At 41.1% G+C, this 25,745-nt stretch overlaps 1 protein-coding gene across 14 annotated transcripts in view; it reads right to left on the bottom strand.

Moving 5' to 3' along the window:
* The window catches only part of LOC124366336 (partitioning defective 3 homolog), a 102,754-nt gene that overhangs the window by 63,937 nt on the left and 13,072 nt on the right, over positions 1-25,745 (bottom strand). For 12 of the 14 annotated variants that reach the window (XM_046822808.1, XM_046822813.1, XM_046822811.1 and 9 more), the window contains 2 exons: positions 18,215-18,465; positions 1,899-2,102 (listed from right to left, as the gene is read on the bottom strand). In XM_046822808.1, coding sequence (XP_046678764.1) covers positions 1,899-2,102; positions 18,215-18,361 — 351 coding nt within the window. In that variant the 5' untranslated portion in view covers positions 18,362-18,465. The remainder of the gene's footprint in view (positions 1-1,898; positions 2,103-18,214; positions 18,466-25,745) is intronic. The other 2 variants (XM_046822805.1, XM_046822807.1) reach the window with 1 other exon arrangement.

Here is a 25,745-nt window from a genome sequence, read left to right as displayed (position 1 = left end):
AAGACCCTAAATTAATTCAATTTATTGTCCACCATAAATTAAATTTGTTTATAATTATTACATTGTGTTAACAGTCCATTACACACAACGATATAAGATATCGTACTGAATAGCATTTTTCTCATTAATATTTAAATAAAAATAAGGGATTTAATAGAATGAAATTAAGTTAAAAATGTAATTTAAATTCCTTACATTAGAATTAAGGAATTTGGTATACTTTTTTTATTTTTTATGAAAACAATAATAGTACTATATCTGATACAATAAAACTCCAATACGAAAAGTGTTTACATTAAACGACAATCTATCAAGTTAATAAATTGTTATTAATCTCGCGTTCAATCAGAGAATGCCTTGTTTACAGCCGCGTAGCGTAGCCAAGGCCCGGAACCTGGCGACAGACAAAGACAGGCCTCACGTGATTTGAGCCGGAAGCGTCCATCTCCCACCGGCCCTTCCTTTTCCTCATTTGTTAATAAACCATATTATCAGTACAATCGCTCAGATAGCAGCACCTGGTCAAACTTCGTGGTTCTATCCCCTACATTGCGTGCTACTTTTTACTTGCAATAGCGAAGGTCAACTTTTCCCATATGATCGTCTGACGACGACCCGTGTTGATTTTATTTATTCATAAGTTTGTAGAGATTTTTCACGTGTAAGTGTAAACAAAATTCACGGCTTATTTAAGGTTTTTTTCACGGTGAACGAAATTCACGGCTTATTCCCGGTTTTCACGGTTTTCACGGTCGGGTGGGGGACCCTGAAACCACTGTCACTTCTACATGAGAATCTTGATACAAGCACGCTTTAAGCCACTCACCCCTCATAACAATTGTTTCAGGACATCTTACTGTGGTGTGTTGCCTTGGCAACGCAATCCCAGCAAGCCATACTAGTGTCTTCCAGTGTATTGGTTTCTAAACCACTGTCACTTTCTACATGAGAATCTTGATACAAGCACGCTTTCAGCCACTCACCCTCATAACAATTGTTCAGGACATCTTACTGTGGTGTGTTGCCTGGCAACGCAATCCCAGCAAGCCATACTAGTGTCTTCCAGTGTATTGGTTCTAAAACCACTGTCACTTCTACATGAGAATCTTGATACAAGCACGCTTTCAGCCACTCACCCTCATAACAATTGTTCAGGACATCTTACTGTGGTGTGTTGCCTGGCAACGCAATCCCAGCAAGCCATACTAGTGTCTTCCAGTGTATTGGTTCTAAACCACTGTCACTTCTACATGAGAATCTTGATACAAGCACGCTTTCAGCCACTCACCCTCATAAAAATTGTTCAGGACATCTACTGTGGTGTGTTGCCTGGCAACGCAAATCCCAGCAAGCCCATACTAGTGTCTTCCAGTGTATTGGTTCTAAAACCACTGTCACTTCTACATGAGAATCTTGATACAAGCACGCTTTCAGTTCAGCCACTCACCCTCATAACAATTGTTCAGGACATCTTACTGTGGTGTGTTGCCTGGCAACGCAATCCCAGCAAGCCATACTAGTGTCTTCCAGTGTATTGGTTCTAAACCACTGTCACTTCTACATGAGAATCTTGATACAAGCACGCTTTCAGCCACTCACCCTCATAACAATTGTTCAGGACATCTTACTGTGGTGTGTTGCCTGGCAACGCAATCCCAGCAAGAATCTTGGTACGAGCACGCATTCAGCCACTCACCCTCCGAACAATTATTGTTCAGGAGAACTTACTGTGGTGTGTTGCTTGGCAAGTCTCATACCAACAACATGAATTTGTAACACCGTTTTAAAGTCCATGTTGCTTTGGCAAAGTAATATTTCACACTCATGTATGAGATATTACTTAGTATTTCTGAAGATGTGATCTCTCCTTACACTACTAGTAGGCTGTTAGATTGTACCTGGAAGATGTCGGGGCTAGGAGTGCCCACACTGCTCCCAGAGGCCCCGTCCCCGCCGTGGTGCACCGGCGGTTCACCATCCTCAAAGTTGGCGATGATCTGCTCCCGGTCATCAGCCACATCCTGTAGCCTGTCATCAGGGTCCAAGATTCCTCCATCACTCTGTGACTGCAGACTGTGTACGGCCACCCAGGAGTCAGCACTCTGTAACAAGAGACCGGCAAGGTTACGTTTGCTGTCTTATGGAAATGCCTAAGTGTTAATGGGTACCTATTATCAAGATAAGCTTAACAGGTGGAGGCAGATCAGCACAGGAACCTGGTTGTAGTAGCATTAGCAAGACAAACTTAACAGATGAAGTAAGAGCAGAAATGGACTTGGTTGTTGTTATAGGAGAAACTAACCTTCAAACCATATAGTTATTTACTCTTTCGTTTGATTTTATGTCACAATGAACACCTACAATTGGGTACTTCCAGAGAATAAGACATTCAACCAAAGAATAGGAACAGAATCCAACAATAAAATGAAGAACGTAAAAAATGAGAAAAAATAGAGTAACACAAATTACACTTCATAAAATTAGCATTTTCAATTTCCTTTTCAAAAAAGTTGATTAGTTTACAAAACAAAAATATTAAATTTGTCAGTATGGTGCTTTTATATGTAGCAAAACAGTAGCAGAGTAAATTTCGAAAACTAAATTCAAGCATGAGTATTCAACGCTTCACATATTCATTAATTGGCATATTGAGGTTTCTGAGGATGGATGTTTCGGAAGTCCTTCAGAACTACCCAGGCTGACATTAATAGGGGTGGACAATCAACTATTGAGTACAGTCAATCCAACTAATCCTCTTCTGATATTTTACATTGAACATGATCATATAATCCAAAATTAGTTCCTACATAGCTACCATCCATATTCAAGTGGGTGGAATAAACCGATAAAACAATGAATCGAAGGACCCAAGAAAATATAATTCAAACTAACAACGTAACTTTCATCACATGTGCTATGATTGTACTGGTTTTGTTTATTCTGAGATTTCCCAGTTGCCACCACCGTTGCCCTTAAGACCAATGTAAAAATTTAGAATTTAATTTTAACCTTTTGTCCTCAAAACCAGTAGAGTTTTCCCTTGGACCAAGATAACCTATGTACCATATTTTCAGCTTCTAGGCACTTTCTTCCAAGAATCGTCGCATAGGAAGACAAACACGAAGTCCCCCTCCCGCACCAGATGGATAATAAAGGTCCGTTTTTATCTGCACACGACGGAAGAGAAACACCAAACAGCCGACTCAGCGCGACGGTAACAGCAGTTCTGCTGACGCAGCTACGACACACAGTCTGCTACTTGACACTGTCAACGCTGACGCGCCGGTCTCTCCGGTTACAGTGATTCACACGTGAGACACGTCGGAGACGAGTTTCCTTTCAGAGATACCGCAGTGGTTTCTTTTAACAGCAACAACTCCTGTACAATGTCCGCGCTGACAAGCAAACCTGGCAACGTTGTAAAAGCCCGCTCTGCCATTGGGTTGAATGTGTGTGCCACAATACATGTTTATCATTAGGGCCAAACCAGGCTTTAATGTACAAACACCAGAACATTGTCATTGCCTATAGTATGCTGTACGATGAGAAATTTGGCGACAAACGGGCGTTACGTATTTGTCAGTAGCGTCTAAGTTTATATAGACTGACTGAATACAAAGTTACCCTTTACTATGTGTAGATAATGCAGAATCCTCCAGCACACTAGTAAAGGGAATTACCTTATGATACTGGGCTATTTATGTGGAAACTTCATGAATGAAAACATTACACTAATTCTACATTGTAATATTTGGAATCAAATCCGTATTCTGAAATCTAGAGAAGAGATCGAAATCATAATTAAACATTTTTATTTCGCAGTTATCAGTACTATGGGATCTGATATAAACCCATAACAGAGAGTCGAAGAAAACTGTTATATTTAAATTTATTTTATTTCCACAAGGACAATTCCCGAGCGAAGCAAGATTTTTCGTGTTCAACTATTCTCGCTGAAATCAAATTTAAACTCCAATAAATTACAATGTCTAATTTAATAGAGCCGAACTGCATCAAAAGCGAATCATAACAAAAGTCATCATGTTTCAACACTTCGTTTTACAAATCTCACTATAAGATTAAACCACTTCTGGCGAGCTTTGTACAAATTAGCACTGGCGGGAAATCGAAGTATTGAAAGTGGCCGGAGGCAGGAAGTCCGAATGTATACTACAGTGTGGTATGACCTTGCCTGAGCACGGCTGAGCGAGCATGCTAACTACCGTACGGCGCAGAGTCACAACCTGCCGCTGCCGGACTGCGTCAACATTCCATACACACCGTGATAACAATTTACTACGCAGCAGCTGTGCTTCCGTCAACAAACCGAGATACAATTCCACCGCCGCGTCGTGTCACAACCTGCCGCTGCCGGACTGCGTCAACATTCCATACACACCGTGATAACAATTTACTACGCAGCAGCTGTGCTTCCGTCAACAAACCGAGATACAATTCCACCGCCGCGTCGTGTCACAACCTGCCGCTGCCGGACTGCGTCAACATTCCATACACACCGTGATAACAATTCACTACGCAGCAGCTGTGCTTCCGTCAACAAACCGAGATACAATTCCACCGCCGCGTCGGGTCACAACCTGCCGCTGCCGGACTGCGTCAACATTCCATACACACCGTGATAACAATTCACTACGCAGCAGCTGTGCTTCCGTCAACAAACCGAGATACAATTCCACCGCCGCGTCGTGTCACAACCTGCCGCTGCCGGACTGCGTCAACATTCCATACACACCGTGATAACAATTTACTACGCAGCAGCTGTGCTTCCGTCAACAAACCGAGATACAATTCTACCGCCGCGTCGTGTCACAACCTGGCGCCTTAATATAGTACAATTGCCTATACATCAATACAATTATTTTTCCTACAGCTTACTAGCTAGATAAGAATTTACGAGCTGGAATACAAAACTACAGTAACATTTGCATAATTCATATCGGCCAAACGTGTATTGTAGGTTAGTGCTAACTATGTTTCATGATATATTGTTTATATGAAGGAGGAATATAACAAGAGCACACTAGGATTTTACTATACCGCACATTCTTACTTAGTTTATATGATTTCTATATATAAAACGACGGTATGATACAGCATAATACGGCAGCCCACGGTCGACGATGGGAAACGAAAGGAAAAGTGTAAGAGAGAGGGAGGAAAAGTCGATCAATCACCCGATCAACAATGTTCCCATATTTCCTACTCTCAGGCAATGCCGCCGCCTGTCAATGATAGAAGCTGAATGCGAGTTTCACCGCCAGTTCCCATATTGGCCGTGGATAATGGACGGCTGGGACTTCCTGCTCAGGCGGGAACACCAGACAGTACAGGCAAGGTCGTATATGTGAGGCGAAACTCTTTTTATGATTATCACCTCACTAATGAGCATTTACAACAGGAATTTAATTTAATGTGTCACAGGCACCAGTGTATTTATAATTGTGCTTAGAGTAATCTTGAGGTAGTAGACTGTGTAAAATATCTAGGCATGTGTATAAACGCCTTAAATGGGACCATCGCATCAATGTTTTACCATTGAAATTAAAAAAGGTAAATTATGTTTCGTATCACCAGGTTTTATAAGACATGACCAATTAATGAATGTGTATCTTACTTGGTTTGAAAGTCTGATGAGGTTTGGAATGATTCATTATGGTGGAGCCTACAATTCTTGTTTAAAATCAGTTATTATGAATCAAAGGCATGCTGTGAGAACTAAATACAATGTAAAACGCATGGAAAGAATGAGCTACCTTTCTACAGAAAAGAATATAATATTAACATTTGAGCAACTGCATAGGTATTCAGTAATCTTGTATATTACTAAATTTATTTACCAATTTGATCTTAGAGAAATTAATAGAGTCACTAGAGCTAGCCAACAAATAGTTTTAAGAGTCCCTTTCTTAACTAAAGAATCAAGTAGACATCAGGCGATAGAATTAGGTTTGAAAAGAAACCCAAGGTGAAGATGAAAGCACTTGAATATTTGAAACGTATGCCAGTTGAAAAAACCTAACATATTGATTAATTGTTATCTGGATCCAAATTGGTTTTGTGATATGTGCTTGTCTATTTATGTTTTCTTGTTATGCTTGTATTGGTTATATTTTGTAGTATAAAGCAAGTAATTGTATAAAGCATGTAGACTGCTTAGCATGTAACGCTTGTGCCTCACAGCAGTAAACAATATTAGTATGTGGTATTATATTATTGAACTTGATATTTGCATTTAAAACGTCAGAAAACTCTAAACCCAACTGTACTCCCGCACGCGCATGTTGCGCATTGGGAGAAAATTGTTTATCTGTAACCCAAATTTAACCTAAGTATCGTTAGTAATTAATTTTGTTCAATTTAATTATTTGCACTATAGCAAATAACATACCTTATTTTTATATGATCTTTTATATCAAATAATTAGACTATATTGGGTATTGTAGCATAATTAATGTTGTCTGTGGCCTACAAATTACACAGATTATTTTAGATTTCATACTTAATAATTGTTTTAAAAATAGATATAAAATAGTTTATTGTTATTAATGATAACTACGTATTATGATACCGCTGTGCACAGCAACTAGAAACTGACTCGTCACCACGCACAAGCCTCTATGGCCAATGTGGGACTAATTTCATTCATATTATATGTACTGTGCTTGTTTGCAAATTTTGAAATAAATTTTATTTTGATTTGTAAGTTGTTGAATAAAGAGTTTTTGAACTTGAACTTGAAACTCCGTGACTAAGGGATTAACTCCGTTAAATACTCCCAACTCTCATGCCTTTTCAATACAGACGAAAAAACATAGCTTCGTACTGTAGGCTACACCGTGCTGACAGAGGCTCCACGCAATATTGTGAGCCAGTGTACAGTATTATACTACAATCCTACTCTACCAATAAGTTTAAAATGTTCTCAAACAGACCGGTTAAGATTGTTGCGATAATTAAATATTGATCCTTGGATCAGCGTGTACAGTTGGAGGAATTTAGCTGTGCTCGTAGGGCCCTAATACTACCCTTTCAACAAATAAACGCTATCTGTGTGGCGGGTTGCGTTAACGTGCTAGCCGCAGAGATGAAGGCGCAACAATCTCTTTAACGACTTTAAACTCACGATTTCGATTTGCAGATTAGTATTGACAAATACGTTATTTTTAAAAACACGTTAAACAACACTATAATAAGTTTAAAACAAGAATAAGTCCTATTATTGTTATTATTTTGTATTCTCTTATTATTTAATTCCAAAAAAATCAGCACTGTCACAAAATAGACTGATTGTAGTGAGTGTGATGAGTTATTTGGGTCAATACGATTCCTGAAAGGAGGGTTTTACCCATGAGTCACAGAAAATGTTTTCGGGACGCAGCGCATAATGCTACCCCGCCACCCCTCCCGCTATCACTCAAGGTCACGCGCGCAGCTAAAGTCCTCGCACTGTACACAGTAACTGCCTTCATGACCTTGATATGATGGCTTGCAAGCATACAGCATTACACTCATAAACCTCGCACATAGAATCAACATTCCTCTAAACTTCTCACAATTCCAGCTTACAATATTTGTATTGGCTTAGGAATAATTCCAAACGAATTTCGAATGTAGTTTTCAAATAATGCCATGAGTCTTAGTGTGGTAATTTTTAAGTGTTTTTTTCTAATTTCAGTATTAACACAAAATAATGAAATTTTTATCAAAAACACATTCTGTGCGAATGTTTAGTTCAGCTTCTTTTCACCTTCCGCTTGGTGCCATATCTGAAGTCCTAAGAGAAGGTGAAATGTAGTTTAACTGAACATTCCCTTTGAATCAACCAACCCTTTCCCACCAACCTACCTACGTTGTGTGTAGGAAATAGTCTATTTCCTTACCGAAAATCCTTTACTCTCCCACACCCACGTGAAGATTCACGTTAGCCACATTTCCATTTATTGTAGAGTAGTACAGAAGTCAGGAGCAGAAAGGGTCAATATTTAATAATGTTTGTTCTTCAGTAACTCAAGGTTGCTTCGTTATTAACATTTCTTGATGTCATCAAAGAACTCTTCACTGCGGAGCAACTGACTGGGTAAAATTACTCGAATAGACTTCAACATCACTACCGTACTTGAGTCCAGCTAAATCCTGCAACAGTCTGGAGAGCGAACTGCGACTGACCGAGGTGACCTTGAGCGTACTCGCACCACCTTGCTTGCGCGCGCAGACGTGCTGACTCACTGATAACGTGCGACCTCTAGACGCACCGCCGCGCCGCTGTTAGATAACACCTGCAGTGCAAACAGTGACACACTGCAACACTTACAGGTGTGGTAACCGCGTGGTCTTACAGTTCCACGTTCTCCTTTGCCAATCCGCAGCGGCGACTCTCCAACCGATAATTTGACGCCATAATGACAGGTCTGAGAGTCCACACAGTCCACACGCACGCGGGCACATTTCGTCACACACAAAGTGGGGACCACACACGGACTGGGGGCTGTTACCATATGTCCATATGTTTACACATTACCGACTTGCAGTAACCACGCGTTGAATGGCTAAAATTATATGTACTCAGCCAAATACGTATGAGAACAATAGGTCTGCATTCGCCGACCAACCACTGAATGTAGACCTATATTAGTTTCAATAGCGTTTTCTTTTGGTTTTATTGAGTGCATATTTTAAAGTTAGTGAAGTTGACACACAACATGGTGGTTGTGATTTCTGACTTATGCGTGTCACAACGCTACGGTATAATTTGTTTTTATTAGCATCGACTTAAATTACTTGATAGGTTGGTTATTCACCTGAAGAAGAGACCAGATTGAAGGTCTCGAAACGTTGTGTTACTAATTATTTGCGTCACTGAACGATGGCAAATGTCCGAAAAATCCTGTTTCCTTCACAATCCTTCCATTGTCAAACACAAACTTCAAACAAATTATTTTAAAATCTGATTATTTACAAATGGAGTGTAAGTATTTAATTTAAATGCGTTCAATTATTGTCGGGCGAATTCGTTCAAGAAGACGAAGCATTGTTTAATTTTTGTCGGGTATACAAATTCGTGCCTCATATACAATTCCATATCATTCTATATAATTATGTATGATTAAAGTTTTGACAATTCCTCGATTGTCAATATACAAATATTAACCGAATGTTTTTCCACGTCATACCCAATGTCATTCCCTTACAACAAATACGTTTTCCGTGGTAATGTTCAGCAATTACTACAGGGTCAACTAACCCGTACATGGACAACGAATGCGGACTTTATTATCGAGTTTTACCTACCCAGTTGAAGGTTTATTGGTTTAGAAGAGAAGAACTTCATGCTCTGGGTCGGTCAGTATGTAAGGCACGTGCTCAGTAATGTGTAGCGCTGCCTTGGTTACTTGATTGTTGTTTTTATGTCTGGTTTCACAAGACAGGTGTGATACACGCTTATTGTACTCTAAGTAATCTACATGAATAAGAGAATTAAACACGTGCCCGTGAAAAGTCGTACTTCAATTTTGTTTACAACTTTTAACAATTAATATCAGTCAACCATGTTGTGAGATTTCTACTGCAATGCATCCTAATATATTATAAATCCGAAAGTGCCTTTGTTTGTTTATTTTAGTTTCACAGGTAAACCATTGAACCGATTGTACTCAAATTTTACATGGACATTCTTACGGTTCCTGGGATGAATAATAGGCCTATTCTTATTTCAAAAATCCCTCCGGGCTACGCCCCACTGGTCTTTAAAGTAGCGAAAAATCCCATCCTGGTCTCTACAGTTGTGAAATAGTAACTAAAAGAGCATGTATAATGCAATCAACTGTTCCGTGTAAACATTGTTTATTATCTTACATTTACATGTTTACATTTATTGTCATTACAGTCTCTATGAAATAACCATTATTTTTCACGTTGTTTCAGATTTCAGCAATTAGGTAAGTACTCTCATCTATCTTAGATAATGCTCCAAAACATAGGCTAAGATGGTCAGAATTTGACTCCCTTTCAAGCAGTCGGCAAGAACTATATGAAAGTTCGCTGGACTTGACTAACGTACCAATTCCAGCTCTAAATGTTCTAAAATATTAAGAATATTTTTCAGTTTATAAAGATACAAACATGTATTGTCATTGTTAATGCATTTTAAACTGTACATTTTTATCAAATATCAATTACTAGATCTAAAATAAAATGTTACCATCTAACTTCTACTTTAAATTTAAAGACTGATATAAAACCCATCTTGGTTCACTTTTGACAGAAGTAGACTTGTACATATCATTTGTAAATATTTTCAATCGGGAAACAAAGAAAAATCAAGTATGGAACAAAACACACTAAGAAAAAATTAAAAATTACAATGGCCATAAATATTCCCTTTTTACGTATTTTCTTGGTAGCAACAACTAGGCAAACTCGTCATTGGCGTCCGAAATATAATTAACTCGAACCAACAGTTCAACGCCTACTAAATTACGTGCAAAGCCGCGGGTCACTGCTAGCAATGCAGATATAAGAGGCGATGTAGTCCAACTTTTACTTTACATTTTAAGACTATGACACATAAATTAGTTCTATTTTCACAAAAGTAGGCTTATATATAGGAAAAAAGGCAAAATCAACATTGGTGTTGGAATTATAATTCACAGACGTGCTCATACAGGTGCAAAAAATACGAAATTACGTGCGAAGTCGCGGGTAACTGCTAGTACTACTAGTCGTAGAACAACTTTCCAAATTGGAGGTAGTTCCAAACTCCAAAACACACAAAAGCACAGTACAAACAGTGTTGCCACTACACGGGGAGTTGTGCGAAAGATACGAAAAAATGCCCACAGTCTGGTCGGGCGCGACTTCCATCAAAGTTCCCGATCGCGGATGGTTATGTCAGCATTGTTCCACGCTTCGCCACTACAGTAGAAAGTGGATAACTGTACAGTCGAGTAGAGCACGGTTATGTTATTGTTACAGCTGTGGGCAAACCCATACCGGGATGAGTGCAGGCTACAGCTGTGATCTCGCTGTAGGCATAGTACACCCATGTATGTCAGCATTGCTCCACGCTTCGCCACTACAGTAGAAAGTGGATAACTGTACAGTCGAGTAGAGCACGGTTATGTTATTGTTACAGCTGTGGGCAAACCCATACCGGGATGAGTGCAGGCTACAGCTGTGATCTCGCTGTAGGCATAGTACACCCATGTATGTCAGCATTGCTCCACGCTTCGCCACTACAGTAGAAAGTGGATCTAATAACATAACCGTACAGTCGAGTAGAGCACGGTTATGTTATTGTTACAGCTGTGGGCAAACCCATACCGGGATGAGTGCAGGCTACAGCTGTGATCTAGCAGTAGGCACAGTACACCCATGTATGTCAGCATTGCTCCACGCTTCGCCACTACAGTAGAAAGTGGATCTAATAACATAACCGTACAGTCGAGTAGAGCACGGTTATGTTATTGTTACAGCTGTGGGCAAACCCATACCGGGATGAGTGCAGGCTACAGCTGTGATCTAGCTGTAGGCACAGTACACCCATGTATGTCAGCATTGCTCCACGCTTCGCCACTACAGTAGAAAGTGGATAACTGTACAGTCGAGTAGAGCACGGTTATGTTATTGTTACAGCTGTGGGCAAACCCATACCGGGATGAGTGCAGGCTACAGCTGTGATCTCGCTGTAGGCACAGTACACCCATGTATGTCGGCATTGCTCCACGCTTCGCCACTACAGTAGAAAGTGGATAACTGTACAGTCGAGTAGAGCACGGTTATGTTATTGTTACAGCTGTGGGCAAACCCATACCGGGATGAGTGCAGGCTACAGCTGTGATCTCGCTGTAGGCACAGTACACCCATGTATGTCGGCATTGCTCCACGCTTCGCCACTACAGTAGAAAGTGGATAACTGTACAGTCGAGTAGAGCACGGTTATGTTATTGTTACAGCGGTGGGCAAACCCATACCGGGATGAGTGCAGGCTACAGCTGTGATCTAGCTGTAGGCACAGTACACCCATGTATGTCGGCATTGCTCCACGCTTCGCCACTACAGTAGAAAGTGGATAACTGTACAGTCGAGTAGAGCACGGTTATGTTATTGTTACAGCTGTGGGCAAACCCATACCGGGATGAGTGCAGGCTACAGCTGTGATCTCGCTGTAGGCACAGTACACCCATGTATGTCGGCATTGCTCCACGCTTCGCCACTACAGTAGAAAGTGGATAACTGTACAGTCGAGTAGAGCACGGTTATGTTATTGTTACAGCTGTGGGCAAACCCATACCGGGATGAGTGCAGGCTACAGCTGTGATCTCGCTGTAGGCACAGTACACCCATGTATGTCAGCATTGTTCCACGCTTCGCCACTACAGTAGAAAGTGGATAACTGTACAGTCGAGTAGAGCACGGTTATGTTATTGTTACAGCGGTGGGCAAACCCATACCGGGATGAGTGCAGGCTACAGCTGTGATCTAGCAGTAGGCACAGTACACCCATGTATGTCGGCATTGTTCCACGCTTCGCCACTACAGTAGAAAGTGGATAACTGTACAGTCGAGTAGAGCACGGTTATGTTATTGTTACAGCTGTGGGCAAACCCATACCGGGATGAGTGCAGGCTACAGCTGTGATCTAGCAGTAGGCACAGTACACCCATGTATGTCGTATGCCAAGCATTTCTGACAGTTCACTTCTGTCAGTGCCAAGCTCTCTTTTGGTGTTTGTGTTGTGTTCCGCTAAATAATTTATAACTTTATCAAAAATGAACATAACGAGATGACTATTGTTGTACGTATTATGTAAGGAGAAAATTGGGCTATAAAATAAAATATCTATTTTAATGATAGCACATGATGTAAACATTTTTAAATAAAATAAAGTAAAAAAATTAATTTCAATTTTTTTAAATTTTAAAGTAAATAATTGTAATATTCAGTTGGTATGATTATCTGTATGTAGCCAGTTCCACTCTTTGTGTTGCACTGCCTCCCCAGAATCCAACCCCACAAGCCACATGTGGATAGACGAGACCATAACATACCGTTGTCTTCGTAAATATAAATCTTCAGTAGTTCACTTAAGACACACAGTATAATGAATATAACACTAGAGCAAGCATTGTGAACATGAACACTTCTTGGTGTAAGTACATTTCCGAAACTTGATTCCTTGAGAAAACCCCGATCTAAAATAAAAACACCAGTCGGTGGCCCTGCAAATTCATATTGCGTAATGCGAAACTTATACGAAATATGGGCAAGCTTTCATTTTCGTACAGGCCAGTTATATATTTTGTTTGCTGAATTCTGGGGTGCTTATTAATTGTAATTTCAAATAGCAAACGTCACTGAACAAGTGATAATTATAGATTGTTTAAACTTTTTTCTTTATCGTATACAGAATTTTTGACAATCATGTCGAATATTACAGTGGGTACCCACGACCACGGACACTAGACTAACACTGTTAGTCTAGTATCCGTGCCCACAACCTTTACGGACAACTTGAGCTTTACAGTGCCTCCCCTACTGGTTGTATCTGGCGGAAGAGTGAGAGTTTTCTTTTTAAAATAGACACTGATCCCCTTTTTAGCCTTACTATGCCCGTCTTCATGGGCTACTTATTTGTTCGAGGATCTTATGAAACAGAACAAGGTCGATGGTACCGATAAGAAGTGCTACAGTTATAGGCAGGATTTGAATCTGTTCTATCGCTAATTTGGATCCAAAGCCTGATGTCTTAGTCCACTCGGCCATTGGCACTCCCAAAATGGAAGTAATTTATCAGAATTGATCAGCTAAGAAAATCACCCTTAGCTTTGCGAACATTCCTGTGACTCAGCGCGCCACCCTGCGCTAGCTAACAGCACCGCGCATGTATCAAGGCCGCGCGCACAAATTACGGTTGTTAGGCGGCCGCCAGCGTGACGAGCTATGTGCACCGCGCAGGCGTAGTAGTAACTATGCCATGCGCAACCAGCGTTCCGACACGGCCGCGATCGCTGCGCTGTTAGGTTAGGTTCGCCTTCACACCGAACTGGCGACTGGTCGGTTAGGTTGTGAACAGGGCGCTCAGTTCACTAGACTGATTTGACATACAACAATACCAGAGCTTACGAACTGCCATTGTTCTGTAATTTACAGCTCGTGACAGTTTAAGATAACACACGTAGGCGCCATCGTAGGTCAGGTTATGCTACGGCAGGCAATTTCCTGTCTACGACGCGGATTGTGTCGAACAGAAGAAGCGTGAAGAACTGGAGACCGCGGAGCTAATTGGAAACCGCTGTCTGCAATTCAATGAAAGCTCTGCAACAGGAAAATGTCCAGCCGTTTCATTCAAGCATCACAGCCTGATCTCATACAAGCCTGATGAAATTTAGAAGACGGAATGGATTATTCATTGATAAATAAAACACGTAACAAGAAAACAACCTTTTTCAGTATTTTATATAGGTTGCCGAAGATATACATCGATCACACTCCAAAATCAATATGATGATCTTCCGACCAATCCAAACATATTTTGATTTACACGCGTTAGCCGTAACACTTACTGCAAGTTCCATACGTACTAAAAGTCTTCAATGTCGACCCTCTTTCTAAAAATTGCAAATTCTAACGCGGCCATGAAGTGACGTTCTCTAGGCCTCCAAATACTCTGGATGTTGTCAAGGCTCTGATAAGACGTCATATGTACGGTTGGCAGGTATCACCTACCATTGTAGCATCGATAATGGGCGTCATTTCGGTAGAAAGTGTATAATAGGCGCATTATCGCGGTTTATACGCCGCACGTTGCATGCACAGCAACAGCTGATTAAACAACTGACTGCTGTGACATCCGCAGTGGTGCCAACTGTGCAAACCGCTGTGTATGTTGCCGCAAGGTCAACGAAGAGCGATGTGTATTTCACACTGTAGTAGAAAGGGTTTTAACTTGCTATAGCCTTACTGTACGGTAACATTTAACCAGTAATCACTTGATTAGAGACTTTCATAAAGTTCAATGTAATATCACAAATACATATACCATAGCGAAACTTCCAATGCAGGTGTTTGGCTTTGCGTAAAATGTCGGCGGTGGTGTTGGTCGGTACTATTATCGTTTCGAGTGCGGTGTTCCATGTTTCGGAAAGTGTCAATAATGGTTACTTGGCCATATGTAACCTACCATTGGTCACTCGCGTACAGTGTATCAATGGAGGTAACCCAAAAAACATGAACATGAATGAATCGTCAATAGAATTGATGGACTGCAAGAACGAGATTGACCTTTCGCGAATCTTCAATTAGTTAGTTACTCAAAAATCTCCATATTGCAATTTCCGATTTGGATTCGAAATCACTGAAGAAGTGGTTGCAATTTATAAAGCTCCAACATATTCACAGGACAGGACTCATAATTTACCAGTAAACTGTCAGCGGTACAGGTATGGAAATTCCTAGATCAGACCTTTTCCAAATTAAAGGGTGATGATCTCGACTGCGTTGCTCTATTTCTTTAGGATAACTAGGCTGGGCCAATCCACCGGAAACCCGTAAAGTGCATTGGAAATTAATATTAGACTATACCAGACTATCCGTGAACACTTGTACCGTACTCAGCGAAAGCCAGTACTGCTAGTGTAATTAGCTATCTAACAGGTTATAGTTTCGCTACACTACCGTACACTGCTCTGCTTTCACGCCTCCGGTTAATTGTTTAATGACATACGCCTTCAACGCCGCTAGCCTAGCTAAGTGAGCCAGCAGCACTTCCCTGCACAGGTCACGTAGAGAAAGGACTTCAAACAGTCCACAGATGTAGAGTACCCATATTAGTCCAGGGGCCGGGAATCGATTTTGTATAAGCAAGCAACCTGGCACCACTTAAAGTCGATAGAGGAATTTCTCTTACGAAAGGAATCGATATTGATTTGCGCCGAGATTAATATAGCAGAGTATCGAAACTTTCCTACTAGCAGATGATGGGGATCAAGCTGTAGATATCTGTTGGTTTCTTGTAAATTGAATGTCCTATATTTCCATCTCCGTTGTCATTACGTCCAAACATTGTTAACACTAATTGTTTTCAACATCCACGGTAAACTTGATAAAAGGATGTAAGACATGTTGTAGGAATTAATGCAAGTTGTCTTTGCCGTGAGACCAAACTGTACATGCGTCTTCTACGTAGCGAACCCGTAAAGCGCTCCTTTTCATAAAGAACACATCTATGGGAGGGCTTCAAATGAGCGAGAAGATCGCGTGAAGCGGAACCGCCGAGCCTCCATAAATGAGCGTGAAGATCGCGTGCAGACGGGACCGCCGAACCTCCATACAAGAGCGTGAAGATCGAGTGATGACGGAACCGCCGAGACTCCATACAAGAGCGTGAAGATTGCGTGAAGACGGGACCGCTGAGCCTCCATAAATGAGCGTGAAGATAGCATGAAGACGAGACCGCCGAGCCTCCACAAATGAACGTGAAGATGGCGTGAAGACGGGACTGCCGATCCTCCACAAATGAATGTGAAGACGGGACCGTCAAGCCTCCACATATGAACGTGAAGTAGGGACTGCAGAGCTTCCTTCCACAAATGAACGTGAAGTTGACGTGATACGGGATTGCCGAGACTCAAGAAATGAACTTGAAGACGTGACTGCCGAGATTCCAAACTTTTGGAATTGGTCATTGTGGGGCAGAAAGCCCACAATGATGGATTGCATATAATGCGAGAAAATATGAATCATAGGTAAGTCCATTGAAATTAAAAACATTCAGTGTTTTCCCAGTGTTACTGGTAAAAACCACCTTTTGAATTAAAAATTAAAACCTTTTTATGTGTGGGCAAGTACTGAACCTACGTATACCGATATGTATATGAAGTAACTTCTATTGATTATATTTGATTGAGAACTCAACAGGTTCTTCTTAATTAAGAGACCTCAAGCTTTAAACGGTCATAGGACTGCAAAGTTCCAGTCACGTAAAGTCACTTGTCCGAGAAGTAGACAGTTTGGTACTGACTTTCGTTACGTTCTGTCGTGTCTTTTGATATTCCGTCGTAGAGGAGAGTGAGGGAGGAAGGGCTATTTATTCATAAGTCAAACAAATCCTGACCTCGGTCTGTTGCTAAAGAAAGTTCACGCCCAGAATTTACCGACATTGGAGGGGACAGAATACGTGGAAAGGGCATTTCATCTTCATTATAAGCACTGCTTTGATGAGGTTTAATCGTTCCTGCGAAGTAGTTAGCAACGCGCATTAACTTCAATCGGATCATTTTATCGTCATTTTATGAACCTTGGCTTGAAGATGGTGGTGGGTTCTAAATAAACAATTGGTCTCGGCGACTCATCACAATTATTGCTACATCCTCGACTGTTGCTGGCCGGAGAACGGGAGCGGGTTTCTGGGCCGCTCTCACAAGATACACGCGTGGCTTTCCATCTTCGGACCGGAGACTTGCAGCAAATCCACTTCCTTCCGGCCACGGTAGACACATTGTCGCTCTACTTGCGTGCAGCACGACACCGACACCGTACACCTGGTTAATTTCCCCAATGGCTCCCAGTTATAGCGATCGAAATAATTACAACTAATTGATAAAACATGATAACATGATTTGTACAACCAGTGTCCTTCAAATTATCACGTCGTCTCACAGGCAATACACTGAGCTCGTCCAATACATCGAAACTAGAATGACCTAAATGATAATTACGGACAAAAAGACCACACAATGTTGGGAGTAATTGGTACCACTCCTATCTAATCGTCCGTTACAGCAAACTTAACAACAACGCTTTAGATTACAAGATGAAACTTGTCGCATAGTCGTTTCCAGGATTAACGTATTAAGTATCAGTTATATAAGTGTTGGATAATTGTAGTCTAACATGGACTCTGAACAGATCGGAAATTCCAAGATTGATCTTAGAGACGTTACAGCGGTAGTCATGTTCAGACATCCATAACGCACTAAGCAGAATCAAATTACGGTACCAGACAAATCGAGTTATGTTGTAGATTGATAGACTAAGTAATTAAAATATTAATTATATTTAGCGTGTATTTATACTAAATATTTACAACAAGCAACGATAAGATCATCAATGACTCGACTGATGGACTTTTTTTAAAAATTTCAAAAGACCTGGTAACATTGCTATAGGTCTGTCATTATCAGACACTTCCACTTACCCGTTTCCTGGAGACGACCTGAGTGATGACAACGCACTTGGACGGCGGTACCTGGTTGGCACGCTGCAGCCTCTGCACGTCGTACTTGTGCCTCCAGCCGAAGATCTGCGCCAGCTTGCCGCACGGCTTCTGGCACTGGTCCAGCATCACGTCTCACACACGTTCACATTCTCACTAGTTCTGTCTCTGATCGCGAGTGTGGAACGTCTTTGTTTCCAATTGAATTTAATTGTCTATATTAAAGACTGGTACTAAAAAGGATTGTACATTACTTAAGTATCCTTATAAAATTTAGACATATCCATTTACACGTGTACAAAGTGGTCCTAGTTCGAATCTTGATGGAGCAAGCCAAGCTACTCCCTTTTAAATTCTAGCTTCAGAACCAACCCGAGAACACTATGGATTGAAGAGATTTTAAAACCCCTTACTGTTTATTCTACAGTTATTTATTGTAATTTAACAACAGGAAAATTTTAAGCGCATCGCATACGAAATTTACATACTTTGTCATCTATTGAGTTCACCTATTCAATGTATGAGAGCACAGCAGTTATTTTTCATTTTTCTTTTGTGTTAGCCCACTGTTTTTACGTGAATGTTATGAATCCGTTACTTATCATCAACAATCTTGTACTGTCTCTTTCCCACAAGGATCAGAGAAAACAGACGGTGCTCTAATATCCACAGTAACTAACACAGGATGAGTAGACAGAACTCCCAACACTTCCACCGCGGAAGGTAATGGCACGATACTACTAGTAAACAGCAGGGAACAGAGACAACACACAGTGCCCTAACATCCACAGTAACTAACGGGATGAGTAGACAGAAGTCCCACACTTCCACCGCGGAAGGTAATGGCACGATACTACTAGTAAACAGCAGGGAACAGAGACAACACACAGTGCCCTAACATCCACAGTAACTAACGGGATGAGTAGACAGAAGTCCCACACTTCCACCGCGGAAGGTAATGGCACGATACTACTAGTAAACAGCAGGGAACAGAGACAACACACAGTGCCCTAACATCCACAGTAACTAACGGGATGAGTAGACAGAAGTCCCACACTTCCACCGCGGAAGGTAATGGCACGATACTACTAGTAAACAGCAGGGAACAGAGACAACACACAGTGCCCTAACATCCACAGTAACTAACACGGGATGAGTAGACAGAACTCCCAACACTTCCACCGCGGAAGGTAATGGCACGATACTACTAGTAGACGGCAGGGACCAGAGAAAACAGACAGTGCTCTAAAATCCCCAGAAACTAACACGGGATGAGTAGACAGAACTCCCAACACTTCCACCGCGGAAGGTAATGGCACGATACTACTAGTAGACGGCAGGGACCAGAGACAACAGACAGTGCTCTAAACTCCCCAGTAACTAACACGGGATGAGTAGACAGAACTCCCAACACTTCCACCGCGGAAGGTAATGGCACGATACTACTAGTAGACGGCAGGGACCAGAGAAAACAGACAGTGCTCTAAACTCCCCAGAAACTAACACGGGATGAGTAGACAGAACTCCCAACACTTCCACCGCGGAAGGTAATGGCACGATACTACTAGTAGACGGCAGGGACCAGAGACCACACAGTGCTCTAACATCCACAGTAACTAACGGGATGAGTAGACAGAAGTCCCACACTTCCACCGCGGAAGGTAATGGCACGATACTACTAGTAAACAGCAGGGAACAGAGACAACACACAGTGCCCTAACATCCACAGTAACTAACGGGATGAGTAGACAGAAGTCCCACACTTCCACCGCGGAAGGTAATGGCACGATACTACTAGTAAACAGCAGGGAACAGAGACAACACACAGTGCCCTAACATCCACAGTAACTAACACGGGATGAGTAGACAGAACTCCCAACACTTCCACCGCGGAAGGTAATGGCACGATACTACTAGTAGACGGCAGGGACCAGAGAAAACAGACAGTGCTCTAAACTCCCCAGAAACTAACACGGGATGAGTAGACAGAACTCCCAACACTTCCACCGCGGAAGGTAATGGCACGATACTACTAGTAGACGGCAGGGACCAGAGACAACAGACAGTGCTCTAAACTCCCCAGTAACTAACACGGGATGAGTAGACAGAACTCCCAACACTTCCACCGCGGAAGGTAATGGCACGATACTACTAGTAGACGGCAGGGACCAGAGAAAACAGACAGTGCTCTAAACTCCCCAGAAACTAACACGGGATGAGTAGACAGAACTCCCAACACTTCCACCGCGGAAGGTAATGGCACGATACTACTAGTAGACGGCAGGGACCAGAGACAACAGACAGTGCTCTAAACCCCCCCAGTAACTAACACGGGATGAGTAGACAGAACTCCCAACACTTCCACCTCGGAAGGTAATGGCACGATACTACTAGTAGACAGCAGGGACCAGAGACAACAGACCGTGCTCTAAACCCCCCAGTAACTAACACGGGATGAGTAGACAGAACTCCCAACACTTCCACCTCGGAAGGTAATGGCACGATACTACTAGTAGACGGCAGGGACCAGAGACAACAGACAGTGCTCTAAACTCCCCAGTAACTAACACGGGATGAGTAGACAGAACTCCCAACACTTCCACCTCGGAAGGTAATGGCACGATACTACTAGTAGACGGCAGGGACCAGAGACAACAGACAGTGCTCTAAACTCCTCAGTAACTAACACGGGATGAGTAGACAGAACTCCCAACACTTCCACCGCGGAAGGTAATGGCACGATACTACTAGTAGACAGCAGCTGGGACAAGTAGCGATAACGCAGAGCTATTACATTGACTACGACAAAGGCCTCAGGTGACATGAACTACTGATATCTGAGCGCGAGTGACAGCCTCAAATCGTGACGTGTACAACAGCTCCTTCCGTGGGTCAAGGAACTTGGAGTTGGTGCCATAATGGTGTACAGCGCAACCTCATGTACAATCAGCAAGATCCTTTACCTGTGCAGCAAAATATAGTCCTTCATTCAGTAGCGATTACACGCGTGTTGTACTTGAGTCTTACTTGTACCTGAACACTGCAACAATTGGTGTAACAAAAAGAACAAACTTCGCGTGTTACACTGGGTAATATGCACGGCTCTCGAGACATGTCTCTAATCCCAAGAATTGACGAGTTCTTACACCAAAATAAGTAAAAATGAGCCTCTCAACTTGTATTCTAAGTAGTGGCGTTTCCATCCACACGTATGTATACATTAATACCTTAAAATCCCTTAACATTTTTAACGATATTGCTATTTTGTAAACTCACTTAATACCCTTGGTGCTAAAAATAAAATAAACCGATTAAAGATTCAACATGTATTAAAACTTTTACATGGAATTGCACAAAAAGACAAAGTAGCAGATATACATTTACAATACAAACAAAATGAAGACCGTAAAACGAGAAAATGTCGATGAATTGTTTGTTTAAATTGTATAACAGGCAAGTGAGAAAATACATTTTTCTGATGAACACGTAAGGGCATGATGATAGTATTTTTAATATAACTACCACTTCGGAGTTTGAGTAAACACGTTTTTAAACAGCCGCTATTTTAAAACTAGTCAAACTATTTCGGTTATGTTTAGTTGTAAATCTGGCCTTATTAAGGCAAATGACATTAAACAAAAGAACAATCGTTTAACTCAAAAGGTTGACGGGTTACGAATGTTTGAATAGAAATAGTTACAAAATAGACAGCTGGAATACGAAACACTTCAAAACACACACCACGTTTGATGTAACTCTGTACTTGTTCTAGAACACGTCATGTTTGATGTAACTCTTTACATACTTGTTCTAGAACACGCCATGTTTAATGTAAATCTTTGCTGTTCTAGAACACGTATTGTTTAAAGTAAATCTTTACTTGTTCTAGAACACGTATTGTTTAAAGTAAACCTTTACTTGTTCTAGAACACGCCATGTTTAATGTAAATCTTTGCTGTTCTAGAACACTTATTGTTTAAAGTAAATCTTTACTTGTTCTAGAACACGTCATCTTTGATCCCAAAAGAGGACTGAAGGTTATAGCAGTTTGATCCCAAAAGAGTACTGACGGTTATAGCCGTTTGATCCCAAAAGGGTAATGACGGTTATAGACGTTTGATCCCAAAAGAGTACTGACGGTTATAGACGTTTGATCCCAAAAGAGTACTGACGGTTATAGCCGTTTGATCCCAAAAGAGTACTGACGGTTATAGCCGTTTGATCCCAAAAGAGTACTGACGGTTACAGACGTTTCATCCCAAAAGGGTAATGACGGTTTTAACCGTCCATCGCGGGCTTGTTCAAATAATCAATATTACGGCAATATACGTTTCCTAGTAGCATTCTTACGAACTATTTTTACTATAAAACGTTAAAATTACACACGTACTTACACTATTTAGAATGTCAAGTTGAATTCCATAACTTCGTACAGTATAATCTCCTACTGATAGAAGGCGCTAGCCGATGTCACAGTGGCGTACCTACGACTTGGCTTTGGGTGGGGATGAATCTGATTGAGGAGCATACGACACTGAGGGGGGGGGGTTATGGAAAAAAACTGGCCTAATTTAAAGTAAAAAATTAACTGGTGTTTTGAAAATAGTTGAATTACTCTTACAATACATCGTTTAATCCTAACAGTTTTTTTACTGGGGGGGAGGGTTCTACCCCTACCCCCTCTGAAATCTACATGTACTGCAATTTTCAAGAATCTATCGATTTCAAATTCCACTGAGGCCAATTTTATTTTGCTAGAGACGAAACCGGCACTGCAAACTCAAGAGCGGGATTCGACTACTACTGTTGGCGAAGACGCAAATTAGTATCAATTTCAGTTACCGTTTCCAGAACGGACACGGACGGCCACTCTCTCATTCACCGACCGCTCGGGATACACAGACCCGTTAGGGGAGCCGATCGCTTCACACACGCTCGACAATTATCGCTGCGGCCGAGTCTACCGCGGGAATCTGGCGGCCACAATATCGAATATCGAGTGGAAATATCATTATTGCTTCGGTCGCCTTACTTGTTCAGCTATGTCTGCAATCACGCTGAGGATGGAAACTCAACATCATTGACTCCATCCAATCAGAGTTGCCACATCGGTTGCTTTTCGGAGCAGAGAAAACTACTAGTTACATGTGTTGTAGTTCGTTTTTGACGATGGAAGGATTGTGAAGGAAACAGGAAATTAATCGAGGCTACATACATTAAATTGGCAGACGAACCAATCAGTCGAGATTAGGCCGCTTTGGTTGCCAATTCTGAAAAATGAACTAAAATGAAAACCAAAAGTATCAAACGTATTAGATAACTGTACACAAACGCGGAGTCTTAGTATGGTTTTAAGAAGTTCATCGATCGTGAACCAATAATACAATAATGGCCCACTCCGTTCCCTCTCTTTTTTGCCATCTTGTTTCTGGGGTGACGATCGCCATTTACTATTGGCCTCTAGTCAGTCGTAGGTGGTTGATCGGCGAATGCAGGCCTATTGTGACCTGCATTCTGTAGTTCAGTTTTAATAATTAGTGTTGTGTTTTGTTTTTATTAAGTGCACGTTTTTGAGTTAGTGACGTTGACACACAACATGGTGGTTGTGATCTTGACTTACGCGTGTCACAACGCTCTGGTATGATTTATTTATTCTAACCTAGTTTGCAGTTATACGTTACGTTAGTTATTTACCTGAAGAAGAGATCGGATTGCAGATCTCGAAACGTAGTGTAACTGAACTTTTGTCCCACAGACCGATGGCATATGTCCGGAAATTCCTGTCTCCTACTCATTACATTTCGGTTTAGAATAGTTCACAAATGCGTTCTAGGCTAAAAATAGTCGGAGAGGCTTGTTATAGGGAAGGACGTTTAGGGCTTCATACTTGTGAAAGTCGTAAACCCTTCCATTGTTCGCATCAACTAGAGAAGCAAGAATTCCGAATTGAATGGGCAAGATGGCAACGAATCACGTGTTGGGGGCAGCTCTTTTACTCTACGAATCGTTGTCTCAACGACCCTATTTTTGTATTTGCAATATTAGTGTTGGGTCTTTTACACTACTAATCGTTGACTCAACAACCCTTTCTGAAAAAGATAACAAATAACAGGGGATCTTTTACTCTACGAAGCGTTGTGACAACGACCCGGTTTACTAAGAAAACTAAAAGTTTCAATCCAATGGTTCTTTGTCACAACGACCCATATACCGAATATAAGAATAGAACTACAAGTGGTTCGTTGACACAACGACCCTTTTTCCATATTTTTTATATAATTCATTAAATTGAGCCGTTTACACTACGGATCTTTGTGTCAACGGCCCAAAATATAAATTAAAAGTTGAAAAGTAGAAAAAGGTTCGTAGAATCAACAACCTAGTTTCAGAATAAGTTGAAATATATGGTATTAAGGGGTCGTTGACTCAAAGACCCTATAATGCATCTAACCTCAAATAAGACATTCTGGGGCTTTTACTCAACTGATCGTTGTCTCAACGCCCCTCCGTCCCAAACAAGCGCTTTCAAACGAAACAGGGTCAATCAGTCAACTCCTAGCCCGGTAGGCATGAAAAGGCGCTGCGTCTGTGCCGAGTTTAGTCCTAACATCTGATATAAGGGTAAATACTTTGTATAAGTATTATATGTAAATATTTTGTTTATTATACGTGTATATTATTGAACTAGATTTAAAATCTGGTAACAGTTGTATTTAAAAAAATATAAGACATATTTTTAAGACATACATTTCTTGTTATGATTCCCATTTCTTGTTTATGTATTCAAAATATATTTCACTCATGTATATAAACTGAAATAATGTAACTGTCATTCATATTTCTACTTCTGTCGGAAACAGGTTGAGGTTTCTAATTATTATTAAATGGTTAATCAAACAGTACCCAACGTTAAAATTAAATTTTAAAATGAAAACACTAATACTAGATTTTGACAACTATAACTCCAAACATGCACTAGAGGAATTCGATTGACAGTGCCGAAGCCACTCATCTGAGAAGGACGAAAGATTTAATTTCTGTATGTCTGTATGGCCGCACAATATATCGAAAACGAATTGATTTATATATGGTTTATTGATTTATAGCGATCACTTTCAAATTGCTATTGCGGTTAACCGTACAGTGACGGGAAAATCGCAGAAGAAATAATTTGTAAGCAAACTGTATACAGCCATATGAAATTTTTAGATGTGGCATGGTAACACAAGTACCCTATCCATCCGCAAGATATTTCTAAAAATGTCTTTTTTTGTATGCTTTAAATTTTATATGAATCTTTATTTATACATAGACAAGAAGGAGCTCCATTTTGGCGCATGTATACTCATGCTTTTCGGCTGAGCATAATATATTAGGTATATTGTAACATATACGTACTTGAATTCTGTGCGCTCCACTACCCGTGTGTTATTTTTATTATATCTGATTGAGTTCATTTATAAGTCTAGGTGATTTACTGTAGTCGACACTATATACATCACCTGATATCAAA

This window comes from Homalodisca vitripennis, chromosome 7 (assembly GCF_021130785.1).
Source record: "Homalodisca vitripennis isolate AUS2020 chromosome 7, UT_GWSS_2.1, whole genome shotgun sequence".
Classification (NCBI taxonomy): domain Eukaryota; kingdom Metazoa; phylum Arthropoda; class Insecta; order Hemiptera; family Cicadellidae; genus Homalodisca; species Homalodisca vitripennis.
Note: the sequence above shows the minus strand (reverse complement) of the source record. Positions and strands in the feature narration are given on the sequence as shown.